Genomic DNA, 19,297 nt, shown 5'->3' on the forward strand with positions numbered 1-19,297 from the left:
TGGAATGCTCCGATCCACATAAGAAGTCTACTTGATGATGTTCAAGGTAGTATGTAAACAATGGCTGCTACCTGTAAAAACAGAGTCATGCATGGACATGTGACTTGCCCAGGTGACTCCTAAACTCCATCTTGGAGCGGGACTTTGCATAGGAGAGAGGAGGGGGTCTCCACCCACAAGAGAGTCTATTTAAGCCCATTGGACACTCCTCCATTTTGTCTTCAGCTGGCTAACGAGAAAGCCTCTCCATCCCCAAAGACACCTGAAAGAAACTGGAACAAAGGACAGTGACTGCAAGGGGTGTGAGTGATTGCTGGACCCAGGCTAAAAGGAGATTAGTCTGTAAAAGGGAGCATTCTGGTGAGGATCTTATCCGTGTTCAGTTTGATTAGACATAGATTTGTGTGTTTTATTTTATTTTGCTTGGTGACTTACTTTGTTCTGTCTGTTACAATCTGAAACCACTTAAATCCTACTTTCTGTATTTAATAAAATCATTTTACTTATTAATTAACTCAGAGTATGTGTGTGGGCAAACAGCTGTGCATCTCTCTCTATCAGTGTTATAGAGGGGGAACAATTTATGAGTTTACCCTGTATAAGCTCTATACAGGGTAAAACGGATTTATTTGGGTTTAGACCCCACTGGGAGTTAGGCATCCGAGTGTTAAAGACAAGAACACTTCTGTAAGCTGTGTTCAGGTAAGCCTACAGCTGTTAGGGGATGTGATTCAGACCTGGGTCTGGGTTTGCAGCAGGCTAGTGAGTCTGGCTCAAACCAGGCAGGGAACTTTAGTCCTAAGCTGACAGGGCAGGAAAGCAGGGGCAGAAGTAGTCTTGGCACATCAGCTGGCAGCTCCCAAGAGGGTTTCTGTGATCCAACCCATCACAGCGTCATCTGCTGAGAGTGCAGCCCATGCCATCCTCCGGATCATTAATGAAGTTATTGAACAAAACTGGCCCCAGGACCGACCCTTGGGGTGCTCCTCTTGAAACCGGCTGCTAACTAGACATGGAGACATTGATCACTACCCATTGAACCCGACCATCTAGCCCGTTTTCTATCCACCTTATAGTCCAATCATCCAGCCCATACTACTTTAACTTGCTGGCAAGAATACTGTGGGAGACCATATCAAAAGCTTTGCTAAAGTCAAGGAATAACACATCCACTGCTTTCCCCTCATCCACAGAGCCAGTTATCTCCTCATAGAAGGCAATTAGGTTAGTCAGGCATGACTTGCCCTTAGCGAATCCATGCTGAACTGTGGGCTGGGCCTGTGTTTCTCCAGCAGTGAGAATGCAAGAGTCAATATCATAGACAGAAGCTGCAGCCTCTATCTCTGCTGCTCTTTTCTCTCTCCCTTCCATGTGTGTTTGTCTGTTTTCATCTTCTAGCAAACAGACTCAAACTTCAACAGCACCAGCTCCAGCCCAGCTCCACTAACCCCAAAAGGCCAATTACTCCCGCCTCTGACACCATCTACCAGCCTGTCGAGTGGGGGTGGGGTCCTTCTAGAACAAGGGATGTTGTTACAATGAAAACCTGACTAAATACTTCACATTTCAAAGGCCTCAACTGGTTTTCCTTCTTTTCTTGTATCTTTAATGAAAAGTTAAAGGGTTGTTCCTGGTGTCTTTGCCTTGGGACGGAGAAGTCCAAGGTCTCTGGATTGCAAACCCTGACCCTTGTTTAACACTGGACAGTTTCAGCGTCATGTTAACACTAGAGCTGTCATTTAATCGCCGTAAACTCACGCAATTAATGAAATTTTTTTTAACTGTGATTTAAAAAATTAATCGTGATTAATTGCACTGTTAAACAATAGACTACCAATTGAAATTTATTAAAAATTTTGGATGTTTTTCTATATTTTCAAATACACTGATTTCTATTACAACACAGAATACAAAGTATACAGTGCTCACTTTATATTACTACTTTTTTATTACAAATATTTACACCTTAAAATGATAAACAAAAGAAACACTATTTTTCAATTCACCTCATACAAGTACTGTAGTACAATTGCTTTATCATGAAAGTGCAACTTACAAATGTAGGGTTTTATTTTTACATAACTGCACCCAAAAAAAAAACGTAAAACTTGAGAGCCTACAAGTCCACTCAGTCCTACTTCTTATTCAGTCAATCACTAAGACAAACAAGTTAGTTTACATTTACTGTAGATAATGCTGTCTGCTTCTTATTTACAATGTCACCTGAAAGTGAGAACAGACATTCACATGGCACTTTTGTAGCCAGCATTGCAAGATATTTACATGCCAGATATGCTAAACATTCATATGTCCCTTCATGTTTCAGCCACCATTCCAGAGGACATGCTTCCATGCTTATGATGCTCGTTAAAATGATGTGTTAAATTTGTGACTGAACTCCTTGGGGGAGAATTGTACATCTCCTGTTCTGTTTCACCCACATTCTGCCCTATATTTCATGTTATAGCAGTCTCGGATGATGACCCAGCACATGTTGTTCGTTTTAAGAACATTTTCACTGCAGATTTGACAAAACGCAAAGAAGGTACCAATGTGAGATTTTTTAAAATAGCTACAGCACCCAACCCAAGGTTTAAGAATCTGAAGTGCTGTCCAAAATCTGAGAGATGAGGTGTGGCGGCTTGCTTTCCGAAGTCTTAAAAGAGCAACACTACAGAAACTACAGAACCCAAACCACCAAAACAGAAAATCAACCTTCTGCTGCTGGCATCTGACTCAGATGATGAAAACGAACATGCATCGGTCTGCTCTGCTTTGGATCGTGATCGAGCAGAACCTGTCATCAGCATGGACACATGTCTTCTGGAATGGTGGTTGAAGCATGAAGGGATATATGAATCTTCAGTGCATCTGGCACAAATATCTTGCGATGCCGGCTACAACAGTGTCATGCGAACGTCCGTTCTCACTTTCAGCTGATATTATAAACAAGATGTGGACAGCATTATCTCCTGCATTTGTAACCAAACTTGTTTGTCTGAGTAATTGGCTGAAGTAGGACTGAGTGGACTTGTAAGTTCTAAAGTTTTACATTGTTTTATTTTTCAATGCAGTTTTTTGTACACAATTTTATATTTGTATGTTCAACTTTCATAATAAAGATTGCACTACAGTACTTGTACTAGGTGAACTGAAATATACTATCTCTTGTTTTTTACTGTGCAAATATTTGTAATAAATATAAAGTGAGCACTGTACAGTTTTTATTCTGTATTGTACACAAAATCAATAGATTTGAAAATGTAGAAAACATCCAAAAATATTTAAATTATATTCTATTATTGTTATCGCGCGATTAATGATTTTAGTTGCGCAATTAATTGTGATTAAATTTTTTTATTTGCTTGACAGCCCTAGTTAGCATCTTTGGCTTTTGGGGCCCATATATTCCATCTAAATGAATACAACAGGCCACTGCGCTAATAAGGGACCAGGGCAAGGCCAAGCCCCACCGAGAGCACGGATATGCCACTGTTGCTGGATGCAATCTCTGAAGTGAGGCTGTGCTGGTGCAGCTGGCTAATCCGGACTCAGTCCCCCTTAAAATTCCCTTCTAGCAAGCCTGCCCTGCACTCACCCCACAGTGACAGCTCCTGCTCCACTGAGCTCAGTCCAGCTCCCTGCTCTCAGCATTGCGATCTGGGATGCAGGCCCAGGTATGCCCACAGGCCTGCTCACCAGTGCAGCAGGCTGCCCCAAGAAGGGATGGGGAGGACGACAGGTCCCATGGGCTCCTCCATACGCACTCAGAGGTGAGGTGGGAGGAGCAGCATGTCTACCAAACGTCCTGTCCAGCCAGCAGACTGATCTCAGGGGACGGCCCGTTCAGCTCAGCATTTGCAGGCGACGTTCGCCCTTCACCCTTGCCTCCCAGGAAATCTGACACAGCACCATGCAGATTTGCCCAGCCACAGCGACGAGGAGGGGCACAGTAGAGACCAAGTACCTACTCCTCTATCCCCAGGGGGCATCATGGCATCAGCCCAAGCAGACATTCCCCCTCCACAAGAGCATGGGCGCTTCCAGGGCAGCACCAAGCCCTTAGATCCCGAACTCACCGGGAATGGTTCTCTCCCAGGGCCACAGCAATACGGCAGATCCCATGAGACGTCTCCATGTCTCCACCCTGGACAGCCTGGCGCAGCTGCTCCTGGAGGCCCAGCACGGGGGGAATGAGCTTCAGTAGAGTGTTCACGTACCTGCCAGCAGAAGACAGCCTGCATCAGGTACAAAAAGACATTCACCCACCCCACAGGCCCTGCCCCTGCCAGGAGATGGTCTCTCCTTCCCTTCCTCTCTCCCATCACACGGCCAAGTCTCTGGTTAAACGTAACGGGTTAAAAGATAGGAAACAAAGGGTAGGAATAAACATTCAGTTTTCAGAATGGAGAGAGGGGTAAATAGTGGTGTTCCCCAGGGGATCTGTACTGGGCCCAGTCCTATTCAATATATTCCTAAACGATCCGGAAAAAGGGGTAAACACTGAGGTGGCAAAATTTGCAGATGATACAAAACCACTCAAGATAGTAAAGTCCAGAGCAGACTGCGAAGAGCTACTAAACTGGATGACTGGGTAACAAAATGGTAGATGAAATTCAATGTTGATAAACGCAAAGTAATGCCAATTGGAAAACAATCTTACTATACATACAAAATGATGTGGTCTAAATTAGCTGTTACCACTCAAGAAAGATCCTGGAGTCATTGTGAATAATTATCTGAAAATATCCATTCAATATGCAGCGGCAGTCAAAAGCGAACAGAATGTTGGGAATCATTAGGAAAGGGATAGATAATAAGACAGAAAATATTATGTTGCCTCTATATAAATCTATAGTATGACCACACCTTGAATACTGCGTGCAGATGTGGTCACCCTATCTCAAAAAATCAGAGGGGTAGCCTTGTTAGTCTGGATCTGTAAAAGCAGCAAAGAATCCTGTGGCACCTTACAGACTGACAGACGTTTTGGAGCATGAGCTTTCGTGGGTGAATACCCACTTCCTCAGATGCATGTAGTGGAAATTTCCAGGGGCAGGTATATATATGTTAGCAAGCAAGCCAGAGATAACGAGGTCAGTTCAATCAGGGAGGCCCTGTTCTAGCAGTTGAGGTGTGAAAACCAAGAGAGGAGAAACTGGTTCTGTAGTTGGCAAGCCATTCACAGTCTTTGTTCAATCCTGAGCTGATGGTGTCAAATTTGCAGATGAACTGAAGCTCAGCAGTTTCTCTTTGAAGTCTGGTCCTGAAGTTTTTTTGCTGCAGGATGGCCACCTTAAGGTCTGCTATAGTGTGGCCAGGGAGGTTGAAGTGTTCTCCTACAGGTTTTTGTATGTTGCCATTCCTAATGTCTGATTTGTGTCCATTTATCCTTTTCCGTAGAGACTGTCCAGTTTGGCCGATGTACATAGCAGAGGGGCATTGCTGGCATATGATGGCGTATATTACATTGGTGGATGTGCAGGTGAATGAACCAGTGATGGTGTGGCTGATCTGGTTAGGTCCTGTGATGGTGTCGCTGGTGTAGATATGTGGGCAGAGTTGGCATCGAGGTTTGTTGCATGGATTGGTTCCTGAGCTAGAGTTATTATGGTGCGGTGTGCAGTTACTGGTGAGAATGTATTTCAGGTTGGCAGGTTGTCTGTGGGCAAGGACTGGCCTGCCACCCAAGGCCTGTGAAAGTGAGGAATCATTGTCCAGGATGGGTTGTAGATCCTTGATGATGCGTTGGAGAGGTTTTAGCTGGGGGCTGTATGTGATGGCCAGTGGAGTCCTGTTGGTTTCTTTCTTGGGTTTGTCTTGCAGTAGGAGGCTTCTGGGTACACATCTGGCTCTGCTGATCTGTTTCCTTATTTCCTCGTGCGGGTATTGTAGTTTTGAGAATGCTTGGTGGAGATTTTGTAGGTGTTGGTCTCTGTCTGAGGGGTTAGAGCAGATGCGGTTGTACCTCAGTGCTTGGCTGTAGACAATGGATCGTGTGATGTGTCCGGGATGGAAGCTGGAGGCATGAAGGTAGGCATAGCGGTTGGTAGGTTTTCGATATAGGGTGGTGTTAATGTGACCATCGCTTATTTGCACCGTGGTGTCAAGAAAGTGGACCTCCCGTGTAGATTGGTCCAGGCTGAGGTTGATGGTGGGGTGGAAGCTGTTGAAATCGTGGTGGAATTTTTCCAGAGTCTCCTTCCCATGGGTCCAGATGATGAAGATGTCATCAATGTAGCATAGGTAAAGAAGGAGCGTGAGTGGACAAGAGCTGAGGAAGTGTTGTTCCAGGTCGGCCATAAAGATATTGGCATATTGTGGGGCCATGCGGGTGCCCATAGCAGTGCCACTGATCTGGAGATATATATTGTCATCAAATTTGAAATAGTTGTGTGTAAGTATAAAGGCACAGAGCTCAGCAGCCAGTTGTGCTGTGGCATCATCAGGGATACTGTTCCTGACAGCTTGTATTCCATCTGTGTGGGGGATGTTTGTGTAGAGAGCCTCTACATCCATGGTGGCTAGGATGGTGTTTTCTGGGAGGTGACCAATGCATTGTAGTTTCCTCAGGAAATCAGTGGTGTTACGAAGATAGCTGGGAGTGTTGGTGGCATAGGGTCCGAGTAGAGAGTCCACATATCCAGACAGTCCTTCAGTGAGAGTGCCAATGCCCGAGATGATGGGGCGTCCAGGATTTCCGGGTTTGTGGATCTTGGGTAGTAGATAGAATAACCCTGCTCGAGGCTCTAAGGGTATGTTGATTTGTTCCGGTGTTAGTGTAGGGAGTGTCCTGAGTAGATGTTGCAGTTTCTTAGTGTATTCCTCAGTGGGATCTAAGGGAAGTGGCCTGTAGAATTTGGTATTGGAGAGATGTCTGGCGGCCTCCTTTTGGTAGTCAGACCTGTTCATGATGACAACGGCACCTCCTTTATCAGCCTCTTTGATGATAATGTCAGGGTGGTTTCTGAGGCTGTGGATGGCATTGCGTTCTGCACAACTTAGGTTGTGAGGCAAGCGATGTTGTTGTTTCACTATTTCTGCCTGTGCACGCCGGCGGAAGCATTCAATGTATAGGTCCAGACTGTCATTTCGACCCTCAGGAGGAGTCCATGTGGAGTTCTTCTTCTTGTGCTGTTGGTGGGAGGGCACCTGTGTATCAGTGCACTGTTCAGTGTTGTCCTGGAAGTATTCTTTGAGTCGGAGACGGCGGAAGTAGGCTTCCAGATCGCCACAGAACTGTATCATGTTGGTGGGGGTGGCAGGGCAGAAAGAGAGTCCCCGAGATAGGACTGACTTTTCTTCTGGGCTGAGTGTGTAGTTGGATAGATTGACGATATTGCTGGGTGGGTTAGGGGTACCACGGTTGTGGCCCCATGTGGCAGGCAGGAGTTTAGACAGCTTACAGTCCTTTTTCCTTTGTAGAGAGGTGAAGTGAGTAATGAAGATCTCCTGTCTTATTCTAGTGAAGTCCGTTTGTATAGAAGTTTGGTTATTAATGAGAGTCTCCAGGTTGGAGAGCTCTTTTTTGATGTTTTCCTGTTTGCTGTATAGGATGCTGATCAGGTGGTTCCTCAGTTTTTTTGATAGAATATGGCATAATCTCTCACTGTGGTCTGTGTAGTATGTAGATAGCAGTGGATTTTTTACCTTTAGTCCATTTGGTATGATGTCCATCCGTTTGCATTTGGAAAGGAAGATGATATCTGTCTGTATTTGTGCAAGTTTCTTCATGAGGTTGATGGATTTCCACTCCATACGGCTAAATGCAGTGCCTTGCATGGTGTCAAGTATCAGAGGGGTAGCCGTGTTAGTCTGGATCTGTAAAAGCAGCAAAGACCTAACCAGATCAGCCACACCATCACTGGTTCATTCACCTGCACATCCACCAATGTAATATACGCCATCATATGCCAGCAATGCCCCTCTGCTATGTACATCGGCCAAACTGGACAGTCTCTACGGAAAAGAATAAATGGACACAAATCAGACATTAGGAATGGCAACATACAAAAACCTGTAGGAGAGCACTTCAACCTCCCTGGCCACACTATAGCAGACCTTAAGATGGCTATCCTGCAGCAAAAAAACTTCAGGACCAGACTTCAAAGAGAAACTGCTGAGCTTCAGTTCATCTGCAAATGTGACACCATCAGCTCAGGATTGAACAAAGACTGTGAACTACAGAATCAGTTTCTCCTCTCTTGGTTTTCACACCTCAACTGCTAGAACAGGGTGTCATAACCTTAGTCCCAGATTTGGACCTTAGCGTCCAAAATATGGGGGTTAGCATGAAAACCTCCAAGCTTAGCTACCAGCTTGGACCTGGTACTTGCTGCCACCACCCAAAAAATTAGAGTGTTTTGGGGCACTCTGGTCCCCCTGAAAAACCTTCCCTGGGACCCCAAGACCCAAATCCCTTGAGTCTCACAACAAAGGGAAATAATCCTTTTTCCCTTCCCCCCTCCAGGTGCTCCTGGAGAGATACACAGACACAAGCTCTGTGAATCCAAACAGAGTGACTCCCCCTCTCCGTTCCCAGTCCTGGAAACAAAAAGCACTTTCCTATTCTCCCAGAGGGAATGCAAAATCAGGCTAGCAAATCCAACACACACAGATCTCCCCCCTGATTTCTTCCTCCCACCAATTCCCTGGTGAGTACAGACTCAATTTCCCTGAAGTAAAGAAAAACTCCAACAGGTCTTAAAAGAAAGCTTTATAAAAAAAGAAAGGAAAAATACATACCAATGGTCTCTCTGTATTAAGGTGATAAAATACAGGGTCGATTGCTTAAAAGAATATTGAATAAACAGCCTTATTCAAAAAGAATACAAATCAAAGCACTCCAGCACTTATATTCATGCAAATACCAAAGAAAAGAAACCATATAACTTACTATCTGATCTCTTTGTCCTTACACTTAGAAACAGAAGACTAGAAAGTAGAAACTACTTCTCCAAAGCTCAGAGAAAGCAGGCAGACAGACAAAAGACTCAGACACAAACTTCCCTCCACCCAGAGTTGAAAAAAATCCGGTTTTCTGATTGGTCCTCTGGTCAGGTGCTTCAGGTGAAAGAGACATTAACCCTTAGCTATCTGTTTATGACACAGGGCCTCATCCTCCCTGATTGAACTGACCTCGTTATCTCTAGCTTGCTAGCACACATATATATACCTGCCCCTGGAAATTTCCACTACATGCATCTGAGGAAGTGGGTATTCACCCACGAAAGCTCATGCTCCAAAACGTCTGTTAGTCTATAAGGTGCCACAGGATTCTTTGCTGCTATCTCAAAAAAGTTACACTGGACTTGAAAAAGGTTCAGTAAAGAACAACAAAAATGATTGGGGTATGGAACGGCTGCCGTATGAGGAGAGATTAATCAGACTGGGACTTTTCAGCTTGGAAAAGAGACGACTAAGGGGGGATATGATAGAGGTCTATAAAATCATGACTGATGTGGAGAAAGCGAATAAGAAAGTGTTATTTACTCCTTCTCATAACACAAGAACTAGGGGAAGCCAAATGAAATTAATAGGCAGCAGGCTTAAAACAGACAAAAGGAAATACTTTTTCACACAACGCACTTGTGGAACTCTTTGCCAGAGGATGTTGTGAAGTCCAAGACTATAACAAGGTTCAAAAAAGGGCTAGAAACATTCATGGAGGATGGGTCCATCAATGGCTATTAGCCAGGATGGGCAGGGATGTTGTCTCTAGCCTCTGTTTGCCAGAAGCTGGGAATGGGCAACAGGGGAGGGATCACTTGATGATTACCTGGTCTGTTCATTCCCTCTGGGGCACCTGGCACTGGCCACTGTGCCAGACAGGATAGTGGGCTAGATGGACCTTTGGTCTGACCCAGTGTGGCCTTTCTTATGTTCTTCTCGGCTCAAACGAGCCATTGGTAGCTCCTCATCCCCGGAGGAATGCTCTCCTCCCATCAACAGGAGATGGGCTTGAGGAGGAAGTCCACAGGGGAGCCAAGGCCCTCCTGGACCTTTCCCACAGCTTAATCCCTGCAGCAGAGAGAGGGGCCCAGAACCAGCATCGATACAGAACAGGCCTGTGGGGATAGTCCCTGGCCCTCTGTCACCTCTAGGCTTCCCAACAACTCTCCAGCAGCTTGTGCTTCCCTGGGCAGGAGCCATGGGAGCTCTGGCCCCAGAAGAACGGGTGTGTGGGGGAGATTAGTCATCCTCCCCTCCAGACTGTGTGTGCATGAAGGAGCCATGGACCACTCTGCCATGCTCCTGACCTCCCCAGGCAGGGTGGGCTGGCAGCAGCTCTGGGGAAAGCACAGCTACCATACACTGGTCCTGTGCAGAGAATCAGGCAGCTCACACGCAGGGGCCTACCTTGCAGCAACATCACACCAGTCAGCGTTCACACAAATCCATTGATTACGTCAAGGAGAGGCTTGTCCCTTGGTTGCTGACTCCCCAGCCCTGCTCAGTGGGGAGCTCCAGGGAGCGGGAAGGTACTTTCTGGGCCATCTGATAGCCCAAGCGAGCAGAACACCCAAGCCTAGGCACAGCGCCCCGAAAGCGGGGGAGGAAGTCCCCTGGCACCATGCCCACCCAGCACACCATGAACCTCCATCACCATTACACACCACGCTGTGTGTGGGAGACACACACTTGCTGCACCTGCACCAAGGCAGACCAGAGCGGCAGCTCTCACCAAGAGTCCAGCACTCAGGCCTCACTCTACATGGATATTGTTTGTACCAGCGCCCCCAAGTATGGGAATGAGTGAAGTTTCCCAGGGAGAAACACTATCCAGATTACACAAGCGACATAAGGGAAGTCACAGCACCTGGGCAGTGCCTGCCACAGATGAACTACGGACACCCCGCATCCAGCGCTAACAGAGCCTCTCTGAGCAGTCATCCCTGCGTGCGCAGTGCAGTGGTCCTTTATGACAGAGAAGGCACTGCATGCTCCCTGTTGCATCCTTCCCTTCCCCAAGCCAGTCGTGGAGGGCTCTTGCCAAGCTGGTCCCCTTTTCCCTGGATCAGCTACCGCATGCGTGCCCATCTCCCATGCCCAGGCCCCAGCACAGCAGCATTCCAGAACAACGCGCAGCAATTCCACGCATGTCAGTCTACTCAGGGCTGCCAATACGTGATCATAACCATGGCGACAAGCAAGAAGTGACAGAGAAGAGCAGCTGATGGCCCCCAGAGAGTGGCTGTGCTGGAGGCTAATATGCAGCTTGTCAGTTACCTGGTCACTGAGGCATATTATCTGGAGACGCAGCTGTTCCGCCCTCATTCAGCGGTAGAGAGCATGCAGACACACAAGCTGCACGCAGTGTCCAGCACCCCCTGACCCTTACCTGGGAGTGCCACTGCCAATGAATGAGGCATGGCGAGTGAAGTACTGCCTAGGACCAGTGCAGAGTGCTCACTGGGGGCATTTTTATTATCTCTTCCGGAAGAGAAGGAAAGGGAAAGAATGATGATGTACGTGAAGGCTGAGATTTTGTGGCCAAGGAGTCAGGACCTTCTAAGTGAAGGCTCCAAGGGCAGGATGAAGAGTAGGGGTGCTTCCCCACAGATCCTATCCTATTTCAGAGACATGACTCTGCCAAGTCTTTAAAACGCTGAAAGACTCTTTACAAGCCCATGGAGCTGGCAGGGCTGGGCTGAGGGCTTCACTTGATTCAAAAGCAGCCTTCACCCTGCAGACCAAGAAGAGACCTCCCAGAACCCAGAATCAACAACTTGGTCTCCTCAAACCACACTGGTGTGGAGATCTCAGGGACAAGGATAGAAAGATATAAAATTAACATGGCACATATCAAATGGATTAAAAGCTGGCTGATAGATCTCAAAATGTAACTGCAAAAGGGGAACCATCGCATGGGTGTTTCTGGTGGGATCCCACAAGGCCAGGTGTTGGCACTTCACTATTTAATTTATTTGAATCAATGAGCTGGAATAAAACATAAAATCATCACTGAAAAAGTTTGCAAATCACAAATATTGGGGGAGCAATACATAATGAAGAGATAGATATGGAGCAATCCGGACTGCTTGGTAAGCTGGGTACAAACAAACAATGCAGCATTTAAATACAGCTATGTGTAAATGTGCACATCTAGGAACAAACAACGCAGGACCCACTTGCAGGATAGGGTCTCTGTCTTGGGCAGCAGTGACTCTGAAAAAGATTGGGGAGCTATGGTGGATAATGATCTGAACACGAGCTTGCAGTGGGACGCTGTGGCCAAAAGAGCTCATAGGATCCTGGGGTGCATGAATGGGAACCTTGAGTAGGAGCAGAGAGGTAAATTTACCTCTGTCTCTGGCACTGGGTGCGACTGCTGGTGGAATCCTGTGTCCAGTTTTGGTGGCCGTAATTTAAGAACGATGTTGATAAATTGGAGAGGGTTCAGAGAAGAGCCAAGAAAAAGATTAAAGGATGAGAAAACCTGCCTTCTACCCACTGTAATCATCACCCCTCATCCTTCTTTATTAAGCTAAGTAGATTGAGCTTTCTGAGTAAGTATCTACATGGGGAACAAAGAGTTACAAATGGGATCTCCAGGCTAGCAGAGGAACGTCTAACACCATCCAGTGGCTGGAAGTTGAAGCTAGACATATTCAGACTGGAAATAAGGCGTAAGTTTTGACAGGGAGATAGTTAACCACTGGAGCAATCTACCGAGTGTTGTGGTGGATTCGCCATCACTGGCAATTTTAAAATCACGACTGGATGTTCTTCTAGAAGCTCTGCTCTAGGAATTATTTGGGGGCAGCTCTCTGGCCTGTGTTGTACAGGTCAAACTAGATGATCGTAACAGTCCATTCTGGCCTTGGGACCTATGAAAATAAAACAGGGGCTTGTGCCTTTACCATATGGCAAAACCCAGGACAGGATGGGCCTGGGGAATCTGCACTAAGCGACTAGCACTGAGAATGTGTAACGGCAGGCAGAGAGCTGGCCACCCCAAAGTGAGACACATTAGGATTCTGTGCCGGAGAAGATGGATTTTGTTGCCCTGAATGACCTGGTGGAAGAGCCTCAGAATAAAGGAGGCTGCTCTCCGCTGAGCCCTGCAATCAAATTCCAGCGCAGTCAAACTGTGGACAGATCCTCCATCTAAACACCAGGAGAGGAAGAATGTCCCTCATTCTTCAGCCAATCTGATCTTCCCTGACCAGCAATCCAGCAGCAGAGCTAAGGAACTTCTGATCAAAGAATCCGTGTGTACTCCACCAGGAGAAGCTCTGGGCCTGCTCTCCTACCACTTCCTCTTCTGGGATGGGAATCCAGTAGCCTGGTTACTGGAGAGGACAGACCAAGAACAGCAAACGAGGACACCATGTGACCCACCCAGCATCTTCTCAGGGGACAGTAACTGCCCATTTCAAATGGCGAGCCTTACCTCCTGGCTCCCATCTCCCCACATGCTAGAGTGGAGTGGTGATGTGTCATTCTACTAGGAGAAAGAGACCAAAAACCTAAGTAATATCCCCCCGGCTAATAGAAGGGGCTAGGCAGATGGAGAGACCCAGTTCCACCCCTTTCTCCAGCCGCTGGAGATAGCCCCCACCCCGGTATTCTTATTGGCACCAGGTCAGTCAGTCTCTCTCCGCATCTGCCCTAAGTCTATGCAGGCGCTGCCTGCAGTTCCCAAGGCTCCACCAGTCTGTGCAGAGATGCTAGAGCCCAGCAGTTTCTAACCAAGTCCCTTACTAGGTCAGCCCACACAGCACTGCTTTCCTCCCTGGCACCACTGCTAGTGGGAGGGTGAGGGACATGGCTGACTCCACTTGCCTTGTCAATGCTGCCCCAGAGGATTGCAAACTGCCACAATAGATAATGTGCTCTGCCACTACAGAGATCTTTGTCCCACACAAAACTAGGAAAGCGCGCATTACTTCCCGCTTCATACAGAGGACAGTGAGGTGCAGAGAGAATGGATTACTTAGCAAGCCAGTGTCAAGGCTGGGAACAGAACCCAGGAGTCCTGGGCTCCCAGACCACATTGGGTGTGCCCACACTGCAAGTAGAACCTGTGGCTGACCAGTGCCAGCCGACTCGGGGGGGTTCAGACTAAGGGGCTGTTTAACTGCAGTGTAGCTGTTCGGGCTCAGACGGAGTCCAGGCTCTAGGACCCTCCTCAATGTCCATATTCAGGGTGACTTCCTTCAGTGACTGGGGAGCTCAATCCTTGTGGCTTAAGGTTTCCCCCTCTTGAAACCCAAAGCGGATCTGAGATGAAGCAGGATTGTGTCCCAGGGTTCGTATACATTTCCAGCAGCCTTTTGGCCTGAGAAAACAATAGGCTTAACTCTCCTTCTCGCAAACATCCTGGCAATTAGCACAGAGTAATTTATCCATTAAACAGTTCAGATACAGGTTACCACAACCTTCAAAGAGACATATAGACAATAATACTATTTCACTCAAGTATCTTCCTAAAAGTTAATATTTCTTTTTGGATCTTTGAATCAAAGCTATAGCAATAGACAAGACTTGTTTGCTTACATCCCAAGACCTGAGCAAACACCTCCCCTTCTACCTCTAACAATGCAGACTTGCATTTCAAAGCTCTGTTCATTTACATATTTTCCTAACAAGTCTCTAAAGTTCAGCCACAAGTCAGGTCAGTCTGTGAGGTAAGTAACTCTTTCTGGCCCTGACACTTTTCAATGGGATATTATATTACACTCATAACATCACAATATCGAGTGGTCATTTCAGCTACGGTTCCAGGGACCTGTGGCTTGCCATCAGCACTGCAGAGATGCCGGGAGGCAGAGGGGCCCAGACTCCAGGAGAACACAGGCTGGGAGATTCTCCTTGCCCAGTGACAAGCTGCATTCCATGCCGATCACATAGCGTGAGCCAAAGGGAGATCCCATCAGATTAGCTCCATGCTGACAGCACCTTATCAGAACTAAAAACGAACTTCCAAGGGTGGGTCGTCTGGTCATAGATTATCTCAGTGAAGCAGGCTGAGGAGGGAAGGGGCTCCGAGGGAGATGGGAGGGGAGGAGAGGAGAACCTCTGAAAGCCATTGAAACGTGGGGAGCACAGTCAATGGGAGAGAGGGAGTGCTCAGGGGACAGAGAAGGGAAAGTAGAAATAGATTAACAAAGGCACAGATTCCAAAGCCGGAAAGGACTATTGTGATCACAGGTCAAGAACTGGAAGTTCATGTTCCGCTGACTGTTACTCCTGAGGGCATTCCGCGCCAAACAATTAAAAATTCTACACACACACTAAATTCTGCACACAATATTTTAAAATTCTGCTAATTTTGTCAAATAAATGTGGCGGCTCCAGCACGGCACTGGCGAGCACAGGCCACTGGTTGCACCAAGGTGGGAGATCACCCTGCAATGCCCCCCAGGACACGGACTCAGTGCTGACGCTGCACCCAACCCAGACAGAGCAAGGACTAGGCCTGCCCCAGAAACATCCCAGTGTGCACCAGGTGTGGGCAGGCAGGCTCAGTCCAGCAAATACTGAGGGATCCAGGTGTGGGCTGAGAGCATTCTGCAGGGGGGTTTGGGTGTGTGGAGGGATAGAGCTCAGCAGGCGAGGTCTGGGTGTGGGAGGGAGCATGGCTCAGTGAGATGGCAATCTAGATGCAGCTGGTTGGAGCTTGGCGGGGTGGGGATCCAGGTGCCGGTGGCTCATCGGAGAGGTCTAGGTCCAGGGGGAATGGGGCTTGTCAAGGGGGTGTTAGGCACCGCAGAAGGGTCTGCGTATGAGAGGATCTGGATGCACGGCTGTTGGTCGGATGGGAGAGCAGCTCTCCGTATAGTGATCCCTTCCCCTGCAGCTGACGAGTGATAGGTGCAGAAAGCCGGGGGGTGGGGGAGTTTGCAGAGCTTCCTACAGCTGTGGAGGAAATCTGGGGGGTGGATCTGCCCTGGATGCCGTGCCAGGGAAGAGGAACTCCTGTCCACCCCAGCCCAGCCAGGACTAGCAGCTGAGCCTGGCGCAGGATAGGAGCCATCAGCCAGGTCTTCCCCAGTCTCTACCCCTGCCCTACTGTGATTTCTGTCTCTGCCGGCTGCCATGGGCACCCAAAACATACTGCTGGGGAAGGTCACATGACTGCTCTTGTGACTTCCCTTTGCTTCCCCATCAGAAAGTCATTTTTCTTCAGGGAAGTAAAGAAATCTGTGGGGGACATAAATTCTGTGCATGCACAGTGCTGTAGAATTCCCCCAGGAGTAGATTGTCCACCACAACCCCCAAATCTTTTTCAGAGTTCCTACTTCCCAGGAGGCCAGAACCAGCCCTCCTCGGGGAGGTGAGTGACTCACTGCGTGGAGTCTGTCACGCGATCAAGGTCCAGGTCAGTGGAGGAACACTAAGGATGGTCTCTGCCTGCAGCTCCAGGATGGGAGGCAGGGAGGGTGCACAAGCAGCACAGGCGCCAGGGCTAGGCACCTGCAAGAACAAAGAGCAGGGAGGAATGAGGCTGAGCAGCAGCAGGAACCTCAGAGATGGATGTGGAAAGAGCCAGACAGACAATAAGATCAGGAGACTCCCTGGAGGCTTTTGGGAGAACTGGATGGGCTGCGGCTCCTCTCACCGCTGAGCGACACAGACAGGAGTGGGTGGGGCTGAGCGCATCCAGGAAGAAGAAACAAGCGGGGCAGAGCCAGGGTGGACCAGCACCGTGTGCCTGCTGCTCGTGGTGACTCTGCCGGCTCAGAGTGCCGCAAGGAGCCCAGGGATGAAGTGAAGGAGGAGTTACAAGAGGAAACACTGTTTGGCCCCAGGACACTGTCGGATACCCACATCCAAACACACCCTATCCCCTCCCAAAGCCAATGGAGTCTGTTCTAAGGAACCTCAGGTCTCTCCTATGTTGCCAAAGCTGGACACAGGGAGAAAGGCAGTGGGGAGTCACACCTAACCAGCAGGTAGATGTTCCTGCAGGTGAGACAGATGACAGGGATGGCTGGTTGGTGTCCCACAGAACAAACGAGGGAGGTGAGGGACACATTGGTTATGTCTACGCTGCAAACACTGACCTACTGCTGGCCCCTGCCAGCTGACTCGGGCTCGGGGGGCTCAGGCTAAGGGGCTGTTTAATTGCCATGTAGATGTTCGGGCTCAGACTGGAGCCTGGGCTCTAGGACCCTGTGAGGTGGAAGGGTTCCAGACAAGCCCGAATGTCTACACCATGATTAAACATCTCCTTAGGTCAAGCCCGCTGGCACAGGCCAGCCGCAGGTGCCTAACTGCAGCATAGGCATACCTCAAAGGAGCAGACATCCACTAGCCTGCTCTGGTTCTACAAGAAGTAGGGACGCAGGGCAGCAGGGAGGTGGCTGTGAATCCCAGGCAGTAAGCTGATGGATCTCAGTGTCCTCGGGCCACAAGAGCGACCAGCATGATAAAAGAACCAGGACAGGAGGAGGGGGAGGGGCAGGACAGCAGCTTAAAGTGAGCAGAGGAAACTGGCTGCTGGATTGAGACAAACGGTAATGCACCGAGGCTACCGTCAACGGTCCACAGACCTGCAGCCTACGGAGAGAGCACCTGCTATGGTGTCAGCAGCAGCAGCTCAGACCCAACACCCGCCATGACCAAGGAGGAGCACTCAGGCCCCAGGTTCATGCATCCTGGCAGGCCAGACAGATGGAAACAGCAGGTGGAGAGAAGGGGAGTTGGGACTTGCCACCTTGGCATATCCTGATAGGATGGGTCCTCTGCTACTGTCACCGTGGTCACATAATCCCTTGAGCACTTCAGCTCCCTTATCCACAGAGCAGGGATAACACTGACCTACCTCTCCCCACCATGCACAGCTCAAACAGAATGATGTTTGTCTGCTGACTGACAGCATGAGGTGCTGTATTAGCAGCACTAACACCTCCCCATTTTACATTTACTGCTGTCGCATCAGGATCTGCCCCCATAGCCCCCCACCATTCATCATCACACCTTACTGACTGCGCACTCAGCACTGTGTAAAGACCTAAAGAAAATCCCTCTCCTGAGTAGCTGCCAGCTCAGAACCATGTCTCAGAGCAAGGCCTCATGTTGCCCACCTGGTGATATTCCCTCCCCCTGGAGATCTGTGCTGCGCAGTGCCTGACACCGAGTCTGTGCTGACAACATGTCTCACCTCTGTTTTCCTGCCGCAGCAGCCCTAGAACAATGCACGCTGAACTGGACGGTCAGGTTTGCGCTCGTTCCATAGTGTTCAGCGCAAGGTGCTTTACACATTCGTAGGTGATAACATACACTCCGTGCGCCCAGAACCTGGGTATCCTCATCCCTGCACACCACGGGAGAGGAGAATTAGAGTCCCTGCCTGCTCCAGGGGGGACAGGTCAGAGTGCAGAGTCCAGCGGACCGAGTATGAGGCTGGGAACCAGGAACTCCTGTGTTCTAGTCCCAGCCTTGAGGCCAATTCCCACTGGTAAAGGAGACTACAGCTTCCAGGAAGCAATGCTCCATCATGATCCAATCAATCAGGCTACAATGTATGCTGGGATCTTTAGTCTCCAGAAGCAGCATCTATATCTTAGAGGACCCAGTGAACCATGGCCTTGACTTCAGCAACCTCTGCCCTAGAATCAGCATATGCACCAACACTGGGATTCCCGGTAGTTGTTCAGACTCCTGTGGAAGTCATAGCTTGCTGCACAGCAGCACCTAGCTCACTCAGATCCCTAATTCAGCCCTTCTCCTTCCAGGGAAAATGGGGAGAGGTGCTAAGCAATGAAGCGGGAACGTGACCGATGAGACTCATGTACTCTCCATTTTGTGGGCATCAGTGCCACGATCTGGAGGATGGCTGCTGCTCAGATACAGCCTAATTAGGGGCTCAGGAGCCATGGTCCGAGGGGGCCCTTGCCGTCTCACGGCTCTGCTCTCCAGGGAGAGTCACAGCCAAGATCAAAGAGGAACTGACACACCTTGGACGTACAAAGAAGCTAGGGACATGGAGAGAGGAGACAAGCCTACATGAAATATGCTCTTTGGCTGCCCAGCGTCTGTACTGCAGCCAAGCAGCGTCTCCCTGGACTGAGCTGAGCCATCTGTTTCTCAGCCAGGTGTTTCATTCCTCAGACACCGAGACAACAGGAAACCCTATCTGCAGGAGAGAAGAAGGGCAGAGCTGCATAGCATCTGCTTGAGGGCTCTTCAGAGAACTGAGAGCTGGCAGCTGCTGCCCCTCAGAGAGAGCCCCAGACAGAGCAGGAGTCTGCAGAAGAGCTCATGGGTCAGTGGCAAGGGGCCTCTGAACAGCACCCATGGCGTTCAAGGCCCTGCTCTCCAGTCACTAGGGAGACTAAATGGCTAA

General features: G+C 48.8%; 1 protein-coding gene across 3 annotated transcripts in view; it reads right to left on the reverse strand.

Moving 5' to 3' along the window:
• The window catches only part of IPO13 (importin 13), a 59,411-nt gene that overhangs the window by 25,674 nt on the left and 14,440 nt on the right, over nucleotides 1–19,297 (reverse strand). For all 3 annotated transcript variants that reach the window (XM_050961124.1, XM_050961123.1, XM_050961126.1), the window contains exon 3: nucleotides 4,080–4,220. In XM_050961124.1, coding sequence (XP_050817081.1) covers nucleotides 4,080–4,220 — 141 coding nt within the window. The remainder of the gene's footprint in view (nucleotides 1–4,079; nucleotides 4,221–19,297) is intronic.

The sequence above is a fragment of the Gopherus flavomarginatus genome, chromosome 7 (assembly GCF_025201925.1).
Source record: "Gopherus flavomarginatus isolate rGopFla2 chromosome 7, rGopFla2.mat.asm, whole genome shotgun sequence".
Taxonomy (NCBI): Eukaryota; Metazoa; Chordata; order Testudines; family Testudinidae; genus Gopherus; species Gopherus flavomarginatus.